Source organism: Phoenix dactylifera, chromosome 5, assembly GCF_051530095.1.
Source record: "Phoenix dactylifera cultivar Ajwa chromosome 5, Ajwa_hap1_PhDact_Kaust_v1.1, whole genome shotgun sequence".
Classification (NCBI taxonomy): Eukaryota; Viridiplantae; Streptophyta; class Magnoliopsida; order Arecales; family Arecaceae; genus Phoenix; species Phoenix dactylifera.
The window spans coordinates 23298978-23319215 of NC_143194.1; the positions used below are offsets into that span (position 1 = coordinate 23298978).

Genomic DNA, 20238 nt, shown 5'->3' on the forward strand with positions numbered 1-20238 from the left:
TATATATATATAGAGAGAGAGAGAGAGAGAGAGAGAGAGAGAGAGAGAGGCGGGGGGGGGGGGGGGGGGGGGGGAGGGGACTTTCTATTTTAGTATATTTTTTTAGTACATATTTTAAAGAAAAATTTAAAAATCAATGGCTCTTCTTTTCAATAGAGTCATCAATCTACCGCTTAAAAAAAAAAATAGATTTTTTCTTCTTCATTTTCGATACAGACTTTTTTTTAGTACGTACTATATGACTAGATTGGTACATATCAAGTAAATTAATCATCCAACAAATTAATATATATCTCTAAATAAATCGATATATAGTTTATCGATCTACCAATTTTTTAGATTTTTTTTTTTCCTGCCTATTACTGTTTTTTGTGTTTTGTTGTTTCTTTAGTCTAATTTTCATCTGCAAAAGACAAAAACTCGTTTTGGAAAGTAACTCCAGGTTTGCTTTTGTTGTCCTCCGAGGTTTATTTTTTATTTTTTCCCCCTCTTTAGATTGTGGAATCTTGTAGACTTGATTTGAGATGGGTAGATGTTTGATTATGATGGGGACGCTTCAATGCCACCTGTGGTTCGATCCCACATGATTTCCATCAGCACTCCATCCTATGGAGCCACGATCGGATTATATAAGATTATGACAATGATGCAGGATTATTAGAGATTATAGATAAGGGTAAACTGGTTAAAAATTGGATCTTTTTTTTTTTTTTTTTTTGCTCTATTCGTTTTCTTTTTTTAAAAAAAAACTTATGTTCTGCATTTCTTGTCTCTTTTGTTCTTTGTTTGTTTTTGGGTGTTCTATGTGTTTTCCTTGTGTCTTTTTTTTTTTTTAAGGTTTGAAATGTGGAACTGTTTGGAGTAATTGGGTAAATGTTCTCTTTTGGTATATTTTCTTTTGTTTAAGCGTTAATAATTTTTTTATATACCAAAAAAAACCCGTTAATATTCTTTTTTTCATCCTTTAATCATACTTGTTTATGCTGGATACACAATGAGCCTCTTGAAAACTAATCAGAGGTTCCAACTAGAAATAATAAAGGGATTAAAAAATTTATGATTTTTGCATTAAAAAATTTCCTACTTTTGCTTGAAAATTATGGAGTATTTCTTCCTGACTTTTATGTACATTTCTTCTCCCTTTTGTGGGTGATATTTTATCAATCTAAACCAAGTTTTCTTTCCAAAAAGAGGTACTTATGTGCAGAATAAAGACTCGTTACTCCTGTCAAAAACAATGACCCCAAATTTGGAATTATCAATATCTCTATATAAAAACTGATTGGCATCTAAAAGTTGTTCAAGATTAATTTGGGAGAGTATGGTTTCAGCTCCACTTCTTGGTTAGACTGGAAGTCAGTCAGCAGTTCTATTAACTCTCGAGCATTCATGACGCATCACAGCCGCGGCATTCCTGATAGCAATGTCAGAAAGTTGTATGAAGATGCGACGGATCTGACTAAATGCTGAAGCCGAGCAGTCTAAGCTGTTACAAAAACTAGCTAAAGAGCCAAGAATGAAGAAATCTCGTTACACCAACTATAGTTACCACGGTGAAATAACACCATAGGAAGTGGGTGACAAATCACCACCCACATTTTCTGTAACAAAGACTACATTCTTCTGGAAGTTATTTGCAATGTGGTTCCTATCTGTCAATGGATCAACTTAATACTTCGCATTGCTGTCCTCTCCCATGAGGTTTCCGAATATCTTTATAAACTAAATTAGATTAGCTTAAAACATGCCACTTGATGGTAGGGTTTAATGTAAAATCTGCACGAAGAATTGGTTTCTCAAGGTCTACCTGCCTCATCTGCATGGCCAGTTAAGGACTTTTCAAATATTTCAAGCAGCAACAAATGCCGAAATTCTTATCATCATATGATAACCTTAACATCAACAAAATAATATTCAGCGACCCCGATTCGTTTCCTTCCAGCAAGCTACCTAACCATTGCGCTCATGTAAAATTCAGCAATATGACAAAATTAAAAAATTCAACAAATTATATATACAGATGTTTCCTGTTTCTCTTACAAAATTTTCTTACAAGGTGCGAGACATTTGCACTCATATAAATGAGGGTAATTTCTTTTACAAGTGATTTTCTTTAGAACAGAATGCAGATAACTATAACCTGTATCCGGTGAATGTTCCTATAAATGCTTCATGCTTCATGTTTCATAACAATCTTCCCTTGAAAGGCTTTCATGAAATATCAGATTATCTACTATTAGCACCTTCACAAGCTCTTTGTAGCAAATTCTGCACTTTGTAAAAAACCTGGCAGAATTTTGTGGCTATCAAAGTACAACTTGTCATCAAAGGGACTAAGATCTTAAATGAAATATATGGACACTCATGTAAGGCGTGCTTTCAATTTCTTTAAGAAGTCCAACGTCTCTGCATAGGATGGATCAATACGGCTAACTGGCTTGCATGAGTTTATATGATCAGTGGCATCCAGTACCTATGCCAATGTATCACATGAAAAAGCAATAAAAGTGATATTAGATTATACACGTTTGTGCTTAGCAATAAAATCTGTATCATACTTCACAGAAGAACATTCAACGGAATCAAATAAATACTTCAAAAACAGATTTTACATATCAAATGGGATTCTAGTTCTCAGAATGATGTAGCAAGTGGATGTGAAGGCAAAAATTCGTGTGCAAGTGAGAAACTTAACTAGAATTCCAACGGACACAACAAAAGCCCACATAATTGAACTTATGTATATCAAAATTCATAGCCAAGATTTTATTTTCGGAAAAGCCATGTTTTTCTTACCACAAGTTCGCCAAAGCCAGGATATGCAGATTCAATTGGTACAATCTCCATGCGAAAGGCCCAGCCACCATAACCTTCAACAATTGGGGTAACCTGGGTCTGTAACAGCGTATTGGCATAAATTATCTGAAAACATCTGATAATGCAGTATGAAGGAATATTTCTTTACCTCACTGAAACTGAGAACCTCAAGAAGTCCTTTTTTTTGGAGATGGCGAAGAAGGTCATTCAGTTCTACCAATCTCGGGGAGCCACTTCTTAGTTCCCCAATCTACAAGAAAGCATAAATACGAATAACGTTATCAACTTCTGAAATTAGAATTTCAAATGCTGCAAGTTCAGTGGCTCATAGCAACTCCTTATCCAGGTTTAGGATTTTAGGATACTGACTGATGGTGCTGGACGGAGAACCAGGCCCATACGCCAAGGCATATCAGCAAGCTTGCTACCAAAATGTGGACAGCTATAGAACACCTGTTTTAAGGATTACATTAGTATTTAACAAAGAATGACTATGAATATCTTTGGTGAGGGAGATCCATACTACTCCAATCGTATTGTTCATAAACTTGTCCAGATTATTTATCTTTGCCTGAAATAACATCTGCTTAACAACCAGTCCACCCATGCTGCAGAAATGAAGCAATAAAGAAGTAAGACAATGTTTCCACAGTTTTTTTATGTACATATGTTTGTACTTACATACGTAGGCATGTATGTACCATGTATATCAGCAGAAGAACAGAATCAAGATCATTTTATGTAGTATTCCTTCTAATGTATTCACATATAGATATCTTTCTTTAACTTCAAAAATGCCTTTAACCTCCTGGAAGAATGAAAACTTGTGCCACTTGGAAATTACCCAGGCAAATAGGCATAAGACTTCTATAGTAGGTGGTTAATTGGTTATATGTATAACATATATCCATATAACATATAACCCAAGCATCCTAGACCTATTTTAAGACCTCATAAAAAATTTTGTACACATATTCATTGCATCATGTAAATAGACTTTCATTGTATATTTGAATTATGTGAAGCAACCAAATGGATGCAAACGATTTACCATAAGATTAGAAACTGAAGCTCTGATTACATACCTATGAGTCACAAATACAACAGGTCGATTCCCAATTCCCGCACCAATTAGCTTTCTTAGCAGCATTGAACTGACCTCCTACACAAATGGATGTAAAATTTAACCATAAAAAGTTATATGTCAAATTGTTGACAAGTGATAAGTTAGAGAATTTGTATTTCCAGCATGTTCTTTTAATACAAATTTCATTAATCTCTTTAATGAGTTTCAACATGGACTGAACATGGGTCTATGAAAACTGCCCGTACTTTGTCGAGTCATAAGATGTGAATCCTTTATATTGTTTACCTTTGGTTTGATTATCTAAGCCATAATGTCTTCCCCTCCAAAACTTGCTCCTCAAGCTTCACAATTTCAAAGCTCAAGATTACCATATTAACTTTTGAGACTTTCACAGTCAGAAAACTATATTACATGATTATTCCATCAGATAGGACAAGTTTCCCATGTTTTCATTTCAAATTGTCATTGTCAGACTTACAATATTCCAGACTACGTTCATTAACTAATTCATTAGAACATCACCATGGACAAGGCCAAAAATAGTACGGAGGATTGATTCAAAATGAGGAGAGTCCATTCTTTGCCCTTGAAGCATCTTTTTTTCAACACCTGTGAAGCATCTGAGAGGGGTTTCTTCTCCATTTTAGAAAAAGTAACCCAGAGGGTTAAACCAAGCTGTAGAGTCCTTTCTAACCTATAAGCCTTCTACATTTTGGACAGCTATCATTCTGTGATTTAAGAGTTCATAATTTCTAGATACTGTCAACCATACCTGCTAAAACATATCTGAAAGAGGATTTAAGATTTACTTTTTTGCCTCCTTTTCTTATGAAATCAGAATTGAAGCTTTTTATTGTATGAATCTTCTTGCGAACGCTGAAGCTCTCATACTTTCTCGTCAAATCATAAGCCCCTGAATACCACTTCAATATGTTTTTCTCACTTTTGTCATGGCTTTATCACCCTTGATTTTTAAGTATTTCATGCTCTGATCCATGGTCATGATCATCACCTCTCATGTAATTAATCTTTCTTCACCTGAGTCAGTACTTCTAGAGTTTCTAAGGTCCTGTTTTCTCATTATGGACACTAGCTCTAAGGCACAACTTATTCAGATTTTTAAGCCTTTCTGGTGTACAGGTAATTTGAGGATGGGCTTTGGCGCAACTGTTAGGTAGCTCCATTATGACTTGGAGGTCATGGATTCGAAATATGGAAACAGCCTCTCCGCATGCAAAGTTAAGGCTGTGTATATCTAACCCTCCCCTGACCCTGCAATGGCAGGAGTCTAGTGCATCGGACTGCTCTTTTTCTCTTGTGTACAGATAGCTCCCAAGTTTTACATATCAACTAGTATACAAAACTATGCTAGGGTAATTTAGGTTTCACATTAAATCTGAGAAAGAGATGGGAAAAGAGCAGGTAGGACTTTATATCAAATTTCCAATGGAGAGGAAGGAGAATTACATGGAACAGACTTGCTTATCCAATAGTTCAGATCATAAGCTTGCAGCAGATCATGCTGAAAGCATCATGATTAAGAAATGTGATTCATGCGGTCCCCTGATATGGATACAGTTCCCAGATTATTGAAATTTCTTAAACGAATATCTAAATTGTAGGGAAAGACAAGACAGTTGATAGATCCAGAATATGATACACTGATCAACATGGCCACATACAAGTGATGTAAATACAATTATGGTGACTCATATTATCAAGATTAATGCCTGACCATATCGTATACTTTTCAAAATATTACTATGAATGATATCAAATATCTTAAATGAAATTAACAAAAATAAATAGGTTGCACATATCTAGGATGGTTGAACAGTAAAAAATAAATAGCTGTCGACAGTTGGTATAAACAAGAAAATCAAGCAATCCTGAATGTAGATGCTAATCAACATGGCAACATACATGAAAGTGATGTAAATGCAACTGTGATGGCTCATATTGTCAATATAAATTAGTCATTATATTGCATGTTTTTAAAATGCTATCACCCATGATATTAAAATATCTCGAATTAAATTAACAAAACATATTTTCTCTTCTTGAAATAGCTTGGACATATTTAGGATGGTTTAATTGTAATAAACAATCAGCAAATCACTTAAAAATAGACTTGCCTAGATCAATTCCTAGAAGATTTGTAATTTCATTTCAATGCTTCTTTTTAAGAAAATATAATAGTTAATGTTCAAGCAACTATCAGCATCAGTTAACCAATTTACAAAAAGTATAAATCAACTGTCATAAAATTTTCAAATAATTTAAACAAGATATTTTACCATTCTACAAAAGATAAATTAGTCTTCAAAGAAAACATGATAAGCTAAAACCTTTAATTATGTCTATGATTATCATTAGGCAGGTGGGATTTGATGGATGAGATTAACGGGCCAAACTTCCTTCACATTTTTTTTATTTCGATCAATGGCACTCACAGAGGTCGTTTCAGATTCTCTTGAGCTCCATTTGGTAGCTAAGAAATGAAAGTAGAGTAAGTCAACAAGAGAAAAGAAAAGAAAAGAAAGAAAATTAAGAACTTTCTCTTGTCTAGGTCAACTGAGAGATTGCTAAGAGAAATTAGAGAGAGTAGTTAGGATAGAGGTTACTCATTGTGATCCACTAGGCTTTTCTTCTTGCTCTCAAAATCAGCACCACTTTAACGCCATTTTGGAGAAAGTTTTAGTCCTTAGTTCTCCTTCAATCTCCTTGAATTCCTTCTTCATCAAACAGAGTACAAGATTCACCACTAACAAATTATTTCATATCACTTTCTCAGCAACTAAATAGAACCTTAGGATTTTTGCAGCAAAAAAATTCTCCCCTATCTTCTTTCTCTAGCATCAAGATCTCAAAGCATGATATGATGACGAAGGCAACAACAATAAACAACTGGAGAGGATACCAATGAATCATATATAGCACATTACAATTAAAAATAAAATACTGTTAAAGGCTCAAAACATCTAACATTCATGTGCAAAGCTATGGGAAACGCTACCAAAATATCTCAATTTTTTATTCAAGAACCAAGGATGGTATACCAAAATGCCCAATGTTCAGTTGTTGGATGATAGATGGTTGTATTTGCAAGAACTGTAACTAACTTTAGCCGCATGCTCAAGAAATTAACATAGATGTAAACAAATATTGTTCGTGAGATTTTAGGTCATTGAAAAAACACTCTTGCTCCCCCCCCCCCCCCCCCCCCCCCCCCCCCCCCCTTCTTCTCCCTTCTTTCTTTTCCAATGTGAAAAGAGCCACATTAGCAAATCATGCCACTAGTCATGTGTTAAATAACTATGCATACCTTTAATCATCAATTCTTAGGAGACAAAAGAGGCAGTTCCTCTTTTAACAAGCATGCTGCTCCCCATCATCTCTTTTCACATGACATTTCTCTGCCAATTTTGGTAAGAAAATAGCCAATACTCCTTTTTTACTATATTTACCAGACAATACTTTTCCACCAAAATGAGAGAACTTTCAGTTTCCAGCCTATAACAAGATGTTGCACAGGTATTCATTGAACAGAAGCTTTTCAACATCTCAGATCGATCTAACACTATAACAAGAAGAGTAGCTAGTGCCATCAGGCTACAATAACATTTTTTCAATAATGTCTTAAATCTTAACTCTGCTTACACAGCATATGGAGTTATGCCACAAAAGGCACATCTATAATTATAAAATCTTTAGAGGAAGTACTGAAAAAGCACAAACCTGAAGAGGCAAGCTAGCTCCCGACCATTGAGTAAGATTTGTCTGCACCAAACGTTCAATTAGAAGGTAGATGTTCATCAGAAGGTCCAAAATGTAGTGGACCTTTGAAAATAAAAACTGCTATTGCTGTGACTACAATGGGCAAGGACTGTGATCTTTTTTTGTGTATTGTTTTCAAAAACAAGTCTGAGATGGTTCAGGAAACATGTCTCTGAGAAAACAAAAGGCATAAAATGACATGTTGTCGCAGCACAAACCTTGTATCTAACAGTAAATAAGCGAGCATCAGGAAAATCAGCAGCAAGCCATTCTCTTGGCCAGCATGTACCCTGTTTCCCAGCTTCTTGATCTATGTTCTCTACCAGGCCAGATTTACTGGTTGTTGAGGACTTGTTATCTGCTATGCGCCACGACTTGAAAGGCCCACCACGTAGGCCATGGACAAAGACAACATCCAGTAAAGGAACTGCTGACTTGGATACTACTTCCGAGCCATCTGAAGAGCTGGAAGTGCTATCAATCTCATGTTCAATACATTTACCACCATTAGAAGGCGAAGCAGATGGATCTTGTGAATTTCCCAAATGGCTCTTGTCAGGACATTTCCAGTATGGCAATTCAGGATTTAGCAAGAATATCATATCTTCAAATTGAGGGCACTTTGTCTTTTGGTTCCCTCCATCCATTTCAGGATGCTTATGACTTCCTGCCTCTAAATCTTCTTCTTCTGAACAAAATACATTTAAGAGAGTTGCCCTGGCATAACTTTGAATTTTAAGGTCACTGCAACAAGGGATGTTCCCGCTGGCACAATCCTCAAGCCATTTACACCATATTTCATCTGCTAAAATAGCTTTCTTAATGTTTGGTAGAAGAGACAGAATTGTAAGCAGCCGAGCAGCATGCCTCCGAATATGTGCTGTAGGAGGAACTCTTATGCTAGAATGATCATCAGGGTCTGTAGCAGATGAATCACCAGAAACAGTTGAATTCCGATCTTGAGACTCTAGAAGCCTTGATGCATCGTATGTCTCGTTAGCAGCAAGCTTTTCATAATCATCATCCAAAAGGAAGCGTCTGAGCAAGCAAAGCACTCCAAATTTAGCTATCGTACTTTGGCATGTAGCATCTTCTGAACAAAGCTCTGTCAGTGCTTTTATACCCTTAAGTGTAGCAAATGCTGAATCGGCAGCATCAAACTTGGGCAAATTATTCTTCTTCATGTTTTTAAATAATGCAGCAAAAGGTTCAGTAGAGAGAAAATCAGCAAGAGGAAATTCATCAAAGGAATCAGGCTCAGATTTCAACTGAACCCCAGCTAGTTTTATAACAGCAGTGGCTAACTGATTGGCAACTTGTGCCGCTGACTGAGCATTGGACTGATCAATTTGAGTCTGCAGAGAATAATCACTTCAATCAGAAGCATTGGAGCATAAATTTTATAAGACAGATTTTCTAACAAAAATTAAATGGTCATGTAGGGCAAATGATATAACAATTCTATGTCTATAGATTTCAGGAACTCAGTATATAAGTACCAAAGACAAATTCAAGTTTGAGCCTAAAAGTTGATAAAACTTTTTAATTGATACACTGGACCAATTGTTAAGGCAACTCCATTGCCTACTCAATTCGTATTTAACTTGGGTTACCATTATAGAATTAATCCTCAGACAAGGTTTGAAATGATTCATTCATAGATATATGCCAAGTACATCCAGAAATATCAAGTATAAATGAGTGTACATGTGTGTATGATAAAAAAGGAAACCACATGAGAATTTTAAGAAGATATTAAGATCATAAACATCTTGGTAGTTAGACAAGACACATGATTTTACTAATACTTTAAAAAAATGATCGGTAATGTCAAATAGCTTCCCATCATATCACAATTTAACAAAGAAGGTATTTTTGAGCTCTATCAAATTTTTATGTATAGCTCAAAAATAATTCTAGAATATCCTAATATATATCATAGTCAATAAGGTAGGCTATCACTTTTTTTTTCTTCCAAAGTTAATCTTAACTCCAGAACGAGAATAAGACACTCAATCCTGACCTGCTACACTATTATAATATGGCGCCAATTTGTGGTTACACTTGCTCCTGAAGAAGCTAGGGTTTATGACAAACTATGGCTTAAACTTCCAAAAACATTCATCCCTCCGATTGAATGTACGAGGTGTTTCTTTTCTTTCGAACACCATCTTGTGGCATAAGAAGTGGCACTTTTGACTAGACCATACCAACAGTAATTCCACCTAGACAAATTCATAGCAACAAGTACCCATGGATGCATCTCTCATCATGGATGCTATCATTGACAACTTCCTCATGTAGAGAAAAAAATGTTGGCAACTCTGGATCCTTAGAAGCAGTGATTGTTGAATCAACCTGAATCGTCCTAGAACAGCACAATACAAGCCCATACCGTACCGTATTGGTCGCCGGCTGGTACGATCTTCGGTATTGGTTCAATGAACCTTGCATAGAAATAATAGTAAAAGTTTGTGTATAGAATTATATCTTCATTTATATCCCCACTTTCAATCTTTGGATCTTGTTTAACTATCTATTTGAATAAGCTGTCCTCATAGGTCAACAAAAAATCCTTTTCCCCAATTTGCCTAAAAGCGAGGTTAAATACTGAGTGTCAAGACAGGGACCATTCCAAGCGTCGAAATGGGGTGAGTTAAAAAATGGACCATAATGGGACCAGAAATTCACCATTTCAAATATCGGTACATGGGGTGTTTCGTTCAATAGGAAAAAATAGGATGGCCCCATCGCACAATATTTCAAACCTTGCCTAAAAACATATTTATTAGTGAAAACAATGTTTGACAACCTCTCTCTCTCTCTCTCCTCTCTCTCTCTCTCTGTGTGTGTGTGAGAGAGCAATATGGTGGTAATTTTTCACCACCCTAGATTGAACCCAGAACCTCTCAAGCAATGTTGTGCATTTCACAAATAGACAACACCACACTAGACTCAAAGAAACTATCATCCACCAGAAAGAAACCAAACAGTTAGAAGTTATCAGCATAAATATGACATCCCATCATGAAGATGGCATGTACGTTAATCCTTAAATTGTCCAGAAGTTATTTCATGGTGCTACCTCCATTGTCAATATAGTTGCATATGCAATTATGTCACATGATGGACCATATTAATGTATTTGTATGGCACTAATTTTCATTTTTGGGCTAGATGCTTGCAGGCTTTTATAAATTGCATTGCACTTTGCTCCATGATAGCAATGATGAGACTTCCATTCGCTTTCATGATCAAAAATATTCATCAAAAGAATATAGCAAACAAACACAGGGGCCAATCAATAGCTTTTATACCAAATTTAAGCAGGTATCCAAAGAAAAGTCTTCTATTAATAGCTAGACATAAACTACTATTGAATAACCAATCAACCCCAAAAGCTTAAACTAATAGGAAAAAGATCAACAATGTATATCATGCTTAACAACCGTTGGACAAGTGCCAATTCTTTTTTTCTGAAAAAAGCCATTACCCAATTATAAATCCTAACAATTTAGGGTCCTAGGAGGGGCAAACTGGGGACAAGCCTAACCTTAGACATTTTTTTTACACAAAGTGGCTGCCCCAAGACTCGAAACTACGTCATTGTGCTTGCTAGCCCAAGCCTTTTACCATTGCACCAAGCAACGGCCCCAAATAGGCTGCCTAATATAAAGATAAGGTATAACTTGAACTGCTTAATTCTTACTAAGACAAATAGTGGCATCTTGATTAAGTTGTTTCACCTAGATGTGGTCATCAAAAAATTGGTGCTCCATAGAATTTTGTAAGCATAGTTCTTAGATATATTCATAATGTCACCCCTTGGCTTTCATTCTATAGATAACTAGGTAGCTTCCTTAATTTTTAATTAGTTAGAGGGTTGGAAGAAGATCTTTTGATCATGAATAGTTAGTTTTTTCTTGCAATCCGCTCTTCTTGGTATTCAAAAAGAGAACATCAAGGTTTAAAATACCAATACCGAGACTCCATTACCAATACTAAAATTGGAATTGCATAGCACTGAGATATGACAGTACCATCGACTCTTGGGACGGTTATGCATCCTGGTACTGTAACAAATTTTTTTTGTATTTTGTATTTTTTATTTTTTAGATTAAACGCATTTTTAGTGAATATTTTTTTTTCTATGTTCCAGTGATTATCAAGACAATCAAGGGGTGTATGGGTTCATGCCAAAAAAAGGGCAGGCCAAAATTTGCCCTACTTCCCTTCTCCTTTCTCCTCTCTCTCTCTCTCTCTCTCAAGTCTCCATTCACAGCATTTACCCAAGCAAAAGAAGACAATGTGTGGCCCTCAAGTCTCTTGCTCTTTTTCCTTTCTCAAATCAAGTGACTCCGCTAGGTCACACTTGGTGTCGGCCGTACCAGCCCTAATACCGGTTAATCTTGACTAGTTTTGGGCTAGGACAAGCAAGATGTCCTAATCCAGTCAAGGAACAATATCCCACACCCCCTAGCAGTCCCATTCTCCTATCAGAACAGTATGGTACCAACAGTACAGTCTTATTTCAACGAGTCCATAATTCTTGGAGTAGATAGTCAACAAAATGTTGCTTGCCTAAAAAACACTAACACATTGAAGGAAAGGGGGAAAACAATAAATAATCATAACTAAAGCAATTCTAGGCCTAATAACTTGGTACAAACTCAAGTGACAACCCACTAAAGGTTATAATGCATTCAAAAACAAACATAACAAAAATATTAATTCTCATTATCAAAAGCATTTACAATGGACATAAATAAAATCTAATAGTTATTTATAAGTTTAAAGCCCTGATATAACATCCCAGATTGAAGGATAACAAAATACTAGAAACAGGAGCTTTATTGTATTCCTGCATCAAATGAAAATTTAGGACCACCTCTAAAATTTCAGCAAAATGAAACTTTAGGGCAAGTAGAATGCTAAACTAGGCCCTCTACATTATCCCAAGGTAACACCATTGCCATGGTGGACACACAATGATGAGCTTTATTACCAACTATTACATTAATCGATCTTCTCCCATCTCCCAACTGGTAACTACTGCAGTTAGTCTAACAAACAAAGGATGATGACTCTATGAGTTATGTGTTACCTTGAGTTGTTTTACGACTTAATACAATGGATCCATGTCTCTCTTTCCACTTCCAAACATGAAAATCATGTATAGCATATAGAAGGTATTAAAATTACTAATAGATGAGTTTAATGGAATCAAATTTCATTCTGCATCAAATCAGATGTGGAGAAACAAAAATTATTTATACAAGTTTCAAGAAGCCAAAATCATTTCCTTCTTTTCCTTAATTTAGTAAAATAAATTGAAATAAACTAAACAACAAAACCATGCCCCTCCCTTTCTTTAGACTTGCAGTAAAGCTGAACAAATTTACTCAGCTTGCACTTGAGCTTGAAGCCTTTTTTAATCCTAAAGTAGCATTAAAAAATCCCCAAACCTACGAGAAAGCCAAGACCAAAACCACTACTGGCCCAATAGTACAGTGCTTTCCCCCCTGACTTTTGACCTTCCTAGCTACCAAGCCCCTCTTCAAACCCTTTCCAGAAGGGCGAAAGGAAAGATTCTTTGAGAATGATATTCAGAGTAAAAAGCCTTAAAGAGAAAGCTTTAGCAATGGTAGGAGTTATTACTTATGGCAGCACCTAATGAGCTTACCAGAACTTTCTCAAGTAACAAGAAGAGTCTGACTTAGACAAGTTCATGATATGAAAAGCCTTTAGATGAAGAATGCCCTACTAATACAAGCCAATGAACTAAGGTACTAGCTAACACATTTGTCTAATATAATACATTGAAAATTTCATATCTATCGACATATCTGTTTATATATGTACATGTATTTCTATATATAAAAGATAAAAGAAATGAGAATAATTTCTAACCTTTACTTTGTCAGTGCTTGCTTTCAAATATGATTTCTTGCTGATTCCAAGAATCTCAGTGAGCAAGAGAGTTAACCATCCTTGAGAAATTGGTATTGTAGCTGGCCCATGGTCTTCAAGGATGCAAGAAAGGATTTTTGTAGCTGAAAGACGTGTAGTGTCGAAGGAAGCTTGACTAAAAACCCAACGAAGAAGAATACCAGACCACTTTTGACTTTCCTCAAGAGATAAGTGCATGTCTGCTGCATAAAGTAATTCCAATATCCTAGCTAATGCTTCTTGCAAATGTTTATATTTTTCCGACTGTTTAGCTATTCCTCTCATGAGATAAAGGCCCTTTTCCATAACCACTTTCTTTGCATCATTACTTCTGTCAATAGAGACAAGAAAAGCTGATAATGCTACTCGAGCCAATGCGACGTCTTCAGCTTCACTAGCGTAAAAAGCTGTAGAAAGAAGACTGGAGCTCCAATTTGGAACAGAAACAGTCAATGGCAAATTCCAATCATCTAAAAGAGCTTGAGCCGCCAAGCTCCCATGCCATTTTACTGTTCTCTCTGGTGCCATTAAAGCAGTCATGATAGCATGCCCATCTCTATCAAGTTCTTGAATATGAGACCGGTTAAGCTCTGATGCCAATGCCCAATTTGCTAGAGCCCATGCAGCAAAAGGTACAGCAACATGTTCTCTCTGCAAATCATCCCAGAGGCCTGGGACAGTGACAGAAGTTAATTTCTCAATTTTTGGTGAACTGCAACTATTATCTTGGAATACCAGATTCTTGCAGATATGCACAAATGATTCTAGGTGACCATAATCAAGCTTTCCCAAGTTCAAGAAGCCGTCTGTTCCTGAAAATCCCAAAACAGTTGTGCCACCAAGAACTTTAATCCCGATTCCGCGCATTCCTCGGTCACCATCATCATCATCTTCATTCCCATGGTGATCATGAAAGTGCATTCCACCTTGCTCAACAACTTCAAGTGCTACTGCAATATCTCTCATATCTGCATTTCCAGGCAACAACGGCTGAAATGATGAATGATCTATCTTATCACAGTTTGAAGTGATTACATCCATAAGGGCAGCAACAAGCATGCTCCTTCCTTTACAAAAATCTGGACCATCCAACGAAGTGTGTTTAAACTGCTGCTTTGACAAGAAAGAAAGTTAATGTAACAGGAAAGGTTCAGAACATCCAATAAAGGGATAAATATTAGACGAATCTCGAAAACTAAATGTCTAGGATACGAATAAATATGCAAACTTAAAAATACTAATTTTGGGGGGCATTTGTAAGAATTCAAACAATAATATGAATTAAAGTTGATAATTAATAATTAGGGGAAAAAACAACTGATCTAGAAAAGGTTATATGAGCATTTTTTGATCTTTTAGGCTAATAATTCTTCGATCCTTGATTCCTCTATTTAGTAGGCAAAGGGTTTAGATTTTGCCCATCAGACTAGTTGATGACTTAAAGTTGACTACAAGTTGTTTGTACGTTATGTGAAGCAATCCTAGCTTATTATGATTATTTATTCAAAAAGATTTTAAACATTATTAATGTTTTCATTGTACTTAATGTATATTATTTATTTTTAAATAGGTAAACAATACTATTCAAATAAGCACCCGCATATATGGTATGTGGTCCCTTAACCACCCGCGTACCACAACCACCTTTTACAAAACAGCACAGATGCATGCTTTACATCACGTGCAGAATCCCACAAGCATGCATAGCAACCACCCATGTAACATCTATATACATTTCCTCCATGTAACAGATAAATCCAGAAGGCATTCGGGAAAGAGAAAAGAAAAAAGCACTGGCTACCAAGGAGAACCAACTAATTCAATTAAAACCAACTAAAACTTGTATCAAAAAAAATAAATAAATAAATCACAAGTCCTAGTCCGTGAGACCTGGAACAGACTATTAAAGCTGGTTCAGCATGTTTGAGAGCACTAAAAAGTTAAACAACAATAATTGAGGGATGTCATTAGATTTTTCCCCCTTTTATAATAAATTTCACAGTATAATCACATGATACATAATAAATTTCACAGTATAATCAAGTAAAGGCAAAGAACACCTTCAATTAGTTTAAACTTTCAACTTTCTGATGTTCTCTTCTTCTTCAATTTTGTGAATCATCACAACTTGCACTCAAACGTCAAATGCAAATGGCAGCTTACGATGTGATAAACTAGCACAACATTTATATGCCAACATTTCGACCCTCAAAAATCAAAATAGATCAAACTGTATTTATCAAGGAAGAAGCTGGGTGGTCCGCTACATTTAGTATATACTTAATACCCACAGCTAGATCATTAAAACATCAGATAAACATCGCGTCAAAAAAAAAAAAGGATCCCACTCAAAGAATACAGGAATGCAAACTGACAAGGTACTCCAATCTCAGTTGAGGCAAAAGTTGCTTTGGCTCGACTGCTTCAGATCCAAGTTATTGTATACATCAATTCTAAATCATACTAACATATAACAAAAGAATAATGGAGCCACTTTCATAATACTTGCAACACAAACAAACAATCAAGACCAACAAAAAAGGGGAAAATCACACAATCAACTTGAGCTTCAGAAAAGCCTGGAATTTATCTAAAACCATTACTCTGCAATGTTGCATGGAAATGAATATGTGAATTGGATTCGGAGACATATCCAAGTGTCTAACTCAGCAAGAGAAAAGAAGGAGATATGGAGATACATAAAAAATAATTATAATTAAATTATATTTCAATATTGTATGAAGAAAATTTCAGAATATACTATTTGTTCAGATCTTTCATTACGTATTTTTCAAACTTCCTAATTTGTTGAGAGATACAATAAAAAATGATATTTTGCAAAGTTATGTCAATATCTACATCCTTGACCAATCTTTGAAAAGAAAAAAATCACTTTCAACATTATTATAGTAGGTGGAACCCATTATTGGAAGAGTCGAATTATCCATCTATCTATAAAAGCTGAAAAAAATCTAAGTATCCAAGTTTCTGACATGCATCCAATTCAGCTATATACATATCTGATACATATTTTTGGAGCCGGACATGAGTGTCCATGTAACACAAACTCTACAGCAAGAACATAAATTAGACTATACTTCTAAAATTTACCTAAAAGAAATAATCATGCATTAACGTCTGAAGTTTATTCACTGGCCAAAATTTGACTGAAATGCTTCAAATAAAAATAATTGTGCGATGAGTAGCATTAAAGATGCAATGTGGCTCAAACCAAAAGTTAACACAACAATTTGTAGGCTAAAACTTTCCAAACAAGACCAACACAAGCCATTTTAGGTTTTATTTGGTCTTTTGAGTTCATCCCTTCGACAGTCCAAAATATTTCAATTGATACATTTCCTTTGGCTGAAACTTCAAACCATGATGATATATTCAAGATATTGTTGACATTGCCATATCAGTAAGATTATCAACCCATTTAATGAGCAAGGTATAGACTTGATATTTTAATGCATCCAATAGAAGGGGGAAATTCTCTTGGGTCAAATTTTAGTTGAAATCCACATAGAAAATGATCTCTAGGCAATTAGTGCTTTTGGGGCAATTCAGTAAGATCATAGTCAGTTGGACTAGACAAATTTAGCTTAATGAGGTGCTAATATGAAGTCTTAATTAGAATGGATGTGCCATATTAAAGGAAAATCTAGTTAATTTATGAGACTTTTGGGAGGTTCTCTTTGTAAATTATCAAAAATAATCAGTTGGTATAAAATTCATTAAGGAGTATATCATGGCCAGCTACTAGGAGTGTTTTCAGACTTCCACCACTGTTGCCATCATTATGGAATTCTATGTTATCACCATTGCAGAGTGCTATGCTAAGCAATAATTTTTAATAATAAGTCTTATTTCAATAGTATATTGGATTGAGGAAGTGCTACTTATAAGATTATAAGAATGATCTAGGAATCAGTATGTACGTAAACTACATATATATCCCAATTTTGTAAGCCAAAGGACTGCAAGCTTTTGCATAAAGATTCAACAACAATGAATTCCAATAAAGAATTCTCTATAATCTACTTATTTTTTCACATTAATTATCTTTACCATGCCCTTATTGACATAGATTATAGAAAGAGAATTCTTTCTGATGTCTTCCAACAAATAATTAGATAGATACATAAAATGACAAATAGAAAGATTTTTTTCTTAAGAGTAGGTGTTAAAAAGAAAAGTTGCCAAGGGAATGGATCAGCTAGAAAAGTTCCTGCCCGAACAGCTGACAGACCCATGCTTGTAGACAATTAAGCGACAAACTAATTCATATATAATAGATCGCGGGATTTGGAGACAGTGCAGGGTTCAAATCCTGCGTACAGCTAAAAAAAGTCATAGGATAGGGAATTGGCACGTACTGTAGTTTTTCCTGGTTACTCATCCATTTCATATGCAAGGGGCATCGAAAAAGAAATAGAGGAAAAAATAAATGAGAAACCTAAGAAAAATTGGGACTAAGCATCCTTTACAAATGGCAATGCATTATAATCTCCAGGAAATTCCAATACGTTTAAGCATGGCAACGAAAAACCAGAATCAAATTCCCTCCTTTTTCGACACACCTCGAGACAGAGGACTTACCTTCTTCGGCCTCTTGGGCTGGAAGGAGAAAATGAACTTGAGGAGTTTCGGGATTGCATGGGGCCGCCCGAGCACGGACTGGCATACATTAGGGTCCGCGATTAGGTGCGCGAGCGCCCTCGCGGCCTCAGCCTGGATACCACTATGATCCCCTCCGTTCCCGGACGATGCCACACTCTCAAGCAACCAGTCCACGACGGCCCCGCTGCCCGCCCCCACGATGGCCGACCGGCGGACCCCGTTCGCGGCCGAGATGTCTGCGAGAAGCGCCGCCACCCGTAGCTCGAACCCGGACCGGACCTCCTGATTGGCCGTCGACAGCACGGAGGCGAGCAAGTTCCAGAGGACGGCGGCGGCGGCGAAGGTCTGCTTCATTTGGTCCAGGACCCTCTGCACGGAGCCCTTGGATCGTTCTAGGGTTTCCTCGAGGTCTGCGTAGATTCGCTCCGATCGGGACCGGCGGCGATCGTCGGAGGAGGGGTAGGAGAGATAGGCGACGAGGGCAAGGGAGGAGACTAGGGTTCCAGTGAGGGCGTAAAAGGGTAGGGAGCGGCGGGGTGAGTAGGGAAGGGGGAAGAGAGGGGAAGAAGGGAGCGGTTTCTCGAGGAGAGAAGGAGGGGAGGAGGAATCTTTGAGGTGGCGTTGTGAGGGCTCGCCGGAGGTTTGGGAGGAGAAACGCCGCCGTGGGGAGCGGGGAAGGCGGCGGAATGGCCGGGACAAGAGGCGGAGCATCCCGGCCTTGGGGTTCTTCGATTCTGGTTTGCGTTTGCAGGGAAGAAGGTGGTCTTCCGCTGGAGTTATGCCGGTTACCTATACAGGCGAGGAGATTAGGATGCCGCCAGGCATCGAATTGGGCTTACCGGAATTTATTATTAGGCAGGAGGACGAATAGGCGGCAAAGGAGGGTACGTGGAATATTCGATGGTCCGAAGCTGGGGGAAGCGAGGACCGAACTGTCAACTGTGATGGGGTTAAATCGATGGGTGTGATGGGTCGGGGGGTGGTTCTATATACACCCCCCCTATTGCTCAGGACACCCCCCAAAAATTAAAAAAAAATTAAATACTCTCTACACCCCCCCCATTTGCTAAGGACACCCCTAAAAAATTAAAAATTCCTAAATTACCCCCCACCCTCCCCACCCCCTCACCTAAATTGCTCTCTACACCCCCCAAACCCCCCCCCCCCCCACCCCGCTCTTTCCCTCCAAAACACCTCGCCAACGCCCAAAACCCCCCCGTTCCCTCTTCTCCCTCTCGTCGCCGGCATTCTCCCGATCTCCGACCACCTCGCCGGCTTCTCTCGGAACCACCTCGCCGGCTTCTTCCGAAATTTTTTTTTCACGGTTCGTGCTCCGTTCGGCACTGGATCGCCGAACAAAAGGCTTCTGTTCGGCTGAACAGTGCCGGACAGAAGCATTCTGTTCGGCACTGTGCAGCCGAACAGATCTGTTCGGTTGAGGGTTGCCGAACAGAAGGCTTCTGTTCGGCACTGTTCAGCCGAACAGAAGCCTTTTGTTTGGCGATCCAGTGCCGAACGGAGCACGAACCGTGAAAAAAAAAAAATTTCGAAACAAGGTGGAACACGTACCTTTGCGGCCGATTCTTCGTCCCAAATCACTAGTTGCTTGTCCATGCTTCGAATGGGGCTTAAATCTCCTTCAAAGATCGCCTAAACGATGTAAATGGATCGAGGGGTTTAAGGGGGGTTTGAGGGGTGTTTTTTTTTTTTCTTTTCAAAACGAAACGGAGGAGGAGGAGGGGGGGGGGTGTATGAGAAAATTTCAAGGGCAATATGGTAATTACACTAAAGGTTAGTTTGGGTATTTTCTTTTTGGTTTTTGAGGGGTGTCCTGAGCAATAGGGGGGGTGTATATAGAACTACCCTGGGTCGGGTCAGGCTTTTGCATTGCCTGATTTAGCCATGTCAATCGGTGCTGCATGTCTCTTGTACCTCAGTACCTGGCCATATGGAGAGGGAAATATGGTAGTTAGGGATGCTAGTTG

General features: G+C 37.4%; 1 protein-coding gene across 11 annotated transcripts; it reads right to left on the minus strand.

Annotated features, from left to right (window-relative positions):
* Positions 1-1983: 1983 nt before the first annotated feature.
* LOC103710976 (alpha/beta-Hydrolases superfamily protein) lies at positions 1984-19195 on the minus strand. 11 transcript variants are annotated; one of them, XR_015987163.2, is made up of 11 exons: positions 18233-19195; positions 13592-14740; positions 7900-9036; positions 7643-7684; positions 5372-5467; positions 3903-3979; positions 3341-3425; positions 3187-3270; positions 2966-3067; positions 2797-2895; positions 1984-2473 (listed from the first exon to the last, which is right to left on the minus strand). XR_015987163.2 is itself a non-coding variant. In XM_008796921.6 (10 exons), exons 1-10 carry the CDS (start codon positions 18962-18964, stop codon positions 2363-2365), a joined length of 3615 nt encoding a protein of 1204 aa, XP_008795143.1. In that variant the 5' UTR covers positions 18965-19194; the 3' UTR covers positions 1984-2362. The 11 variants fall into 11 exon arrangements, 5 of the variants coding, with proteins under 5 accessions (XP_008795143.1, XP_008795142.1, XP_008795146.1 ...); XM_008796921.6 differs by lacking the exon at positions 5372-5467 and having other exon boundaries at positions 13592-14737; positions 18233-19194; XM_008796920.6 differs by lacking the exon at positions 5372-5467 and having other exon boundaries at positions 18233-19193.
* Positions 19196-20238: the final 1043 nt, after the last annotated feature.

What these genes read in the sequence shown, in the direction of transcription:
- LOC103710976 (XM_008796920.6), bottom strand. Translation starts at nt 18,964, where the DNA reads ATGCTCCGCCTCTTGTCCCGGCCATTCCGCCGCCTTCCCCGCTCCCCA. An exon ending in CAAGCACTGACAAAGTAAAG is followed by an intron (nt 9,037 to 13,591) that starts GTTAGAAATTAT and finishes TATTCTCTGCAG; the next exon opens with ACTCAAATTGATCAGTCCAA. An exon ending in TGAACAATACGATTGGAGTA is followed by an intron (nt 3,271 to 3,340) that starts GTATGGATCTCC and finishes TCCTTAAAACAG; the next exon opens with GTGTTCTATAGCTGTCCACA.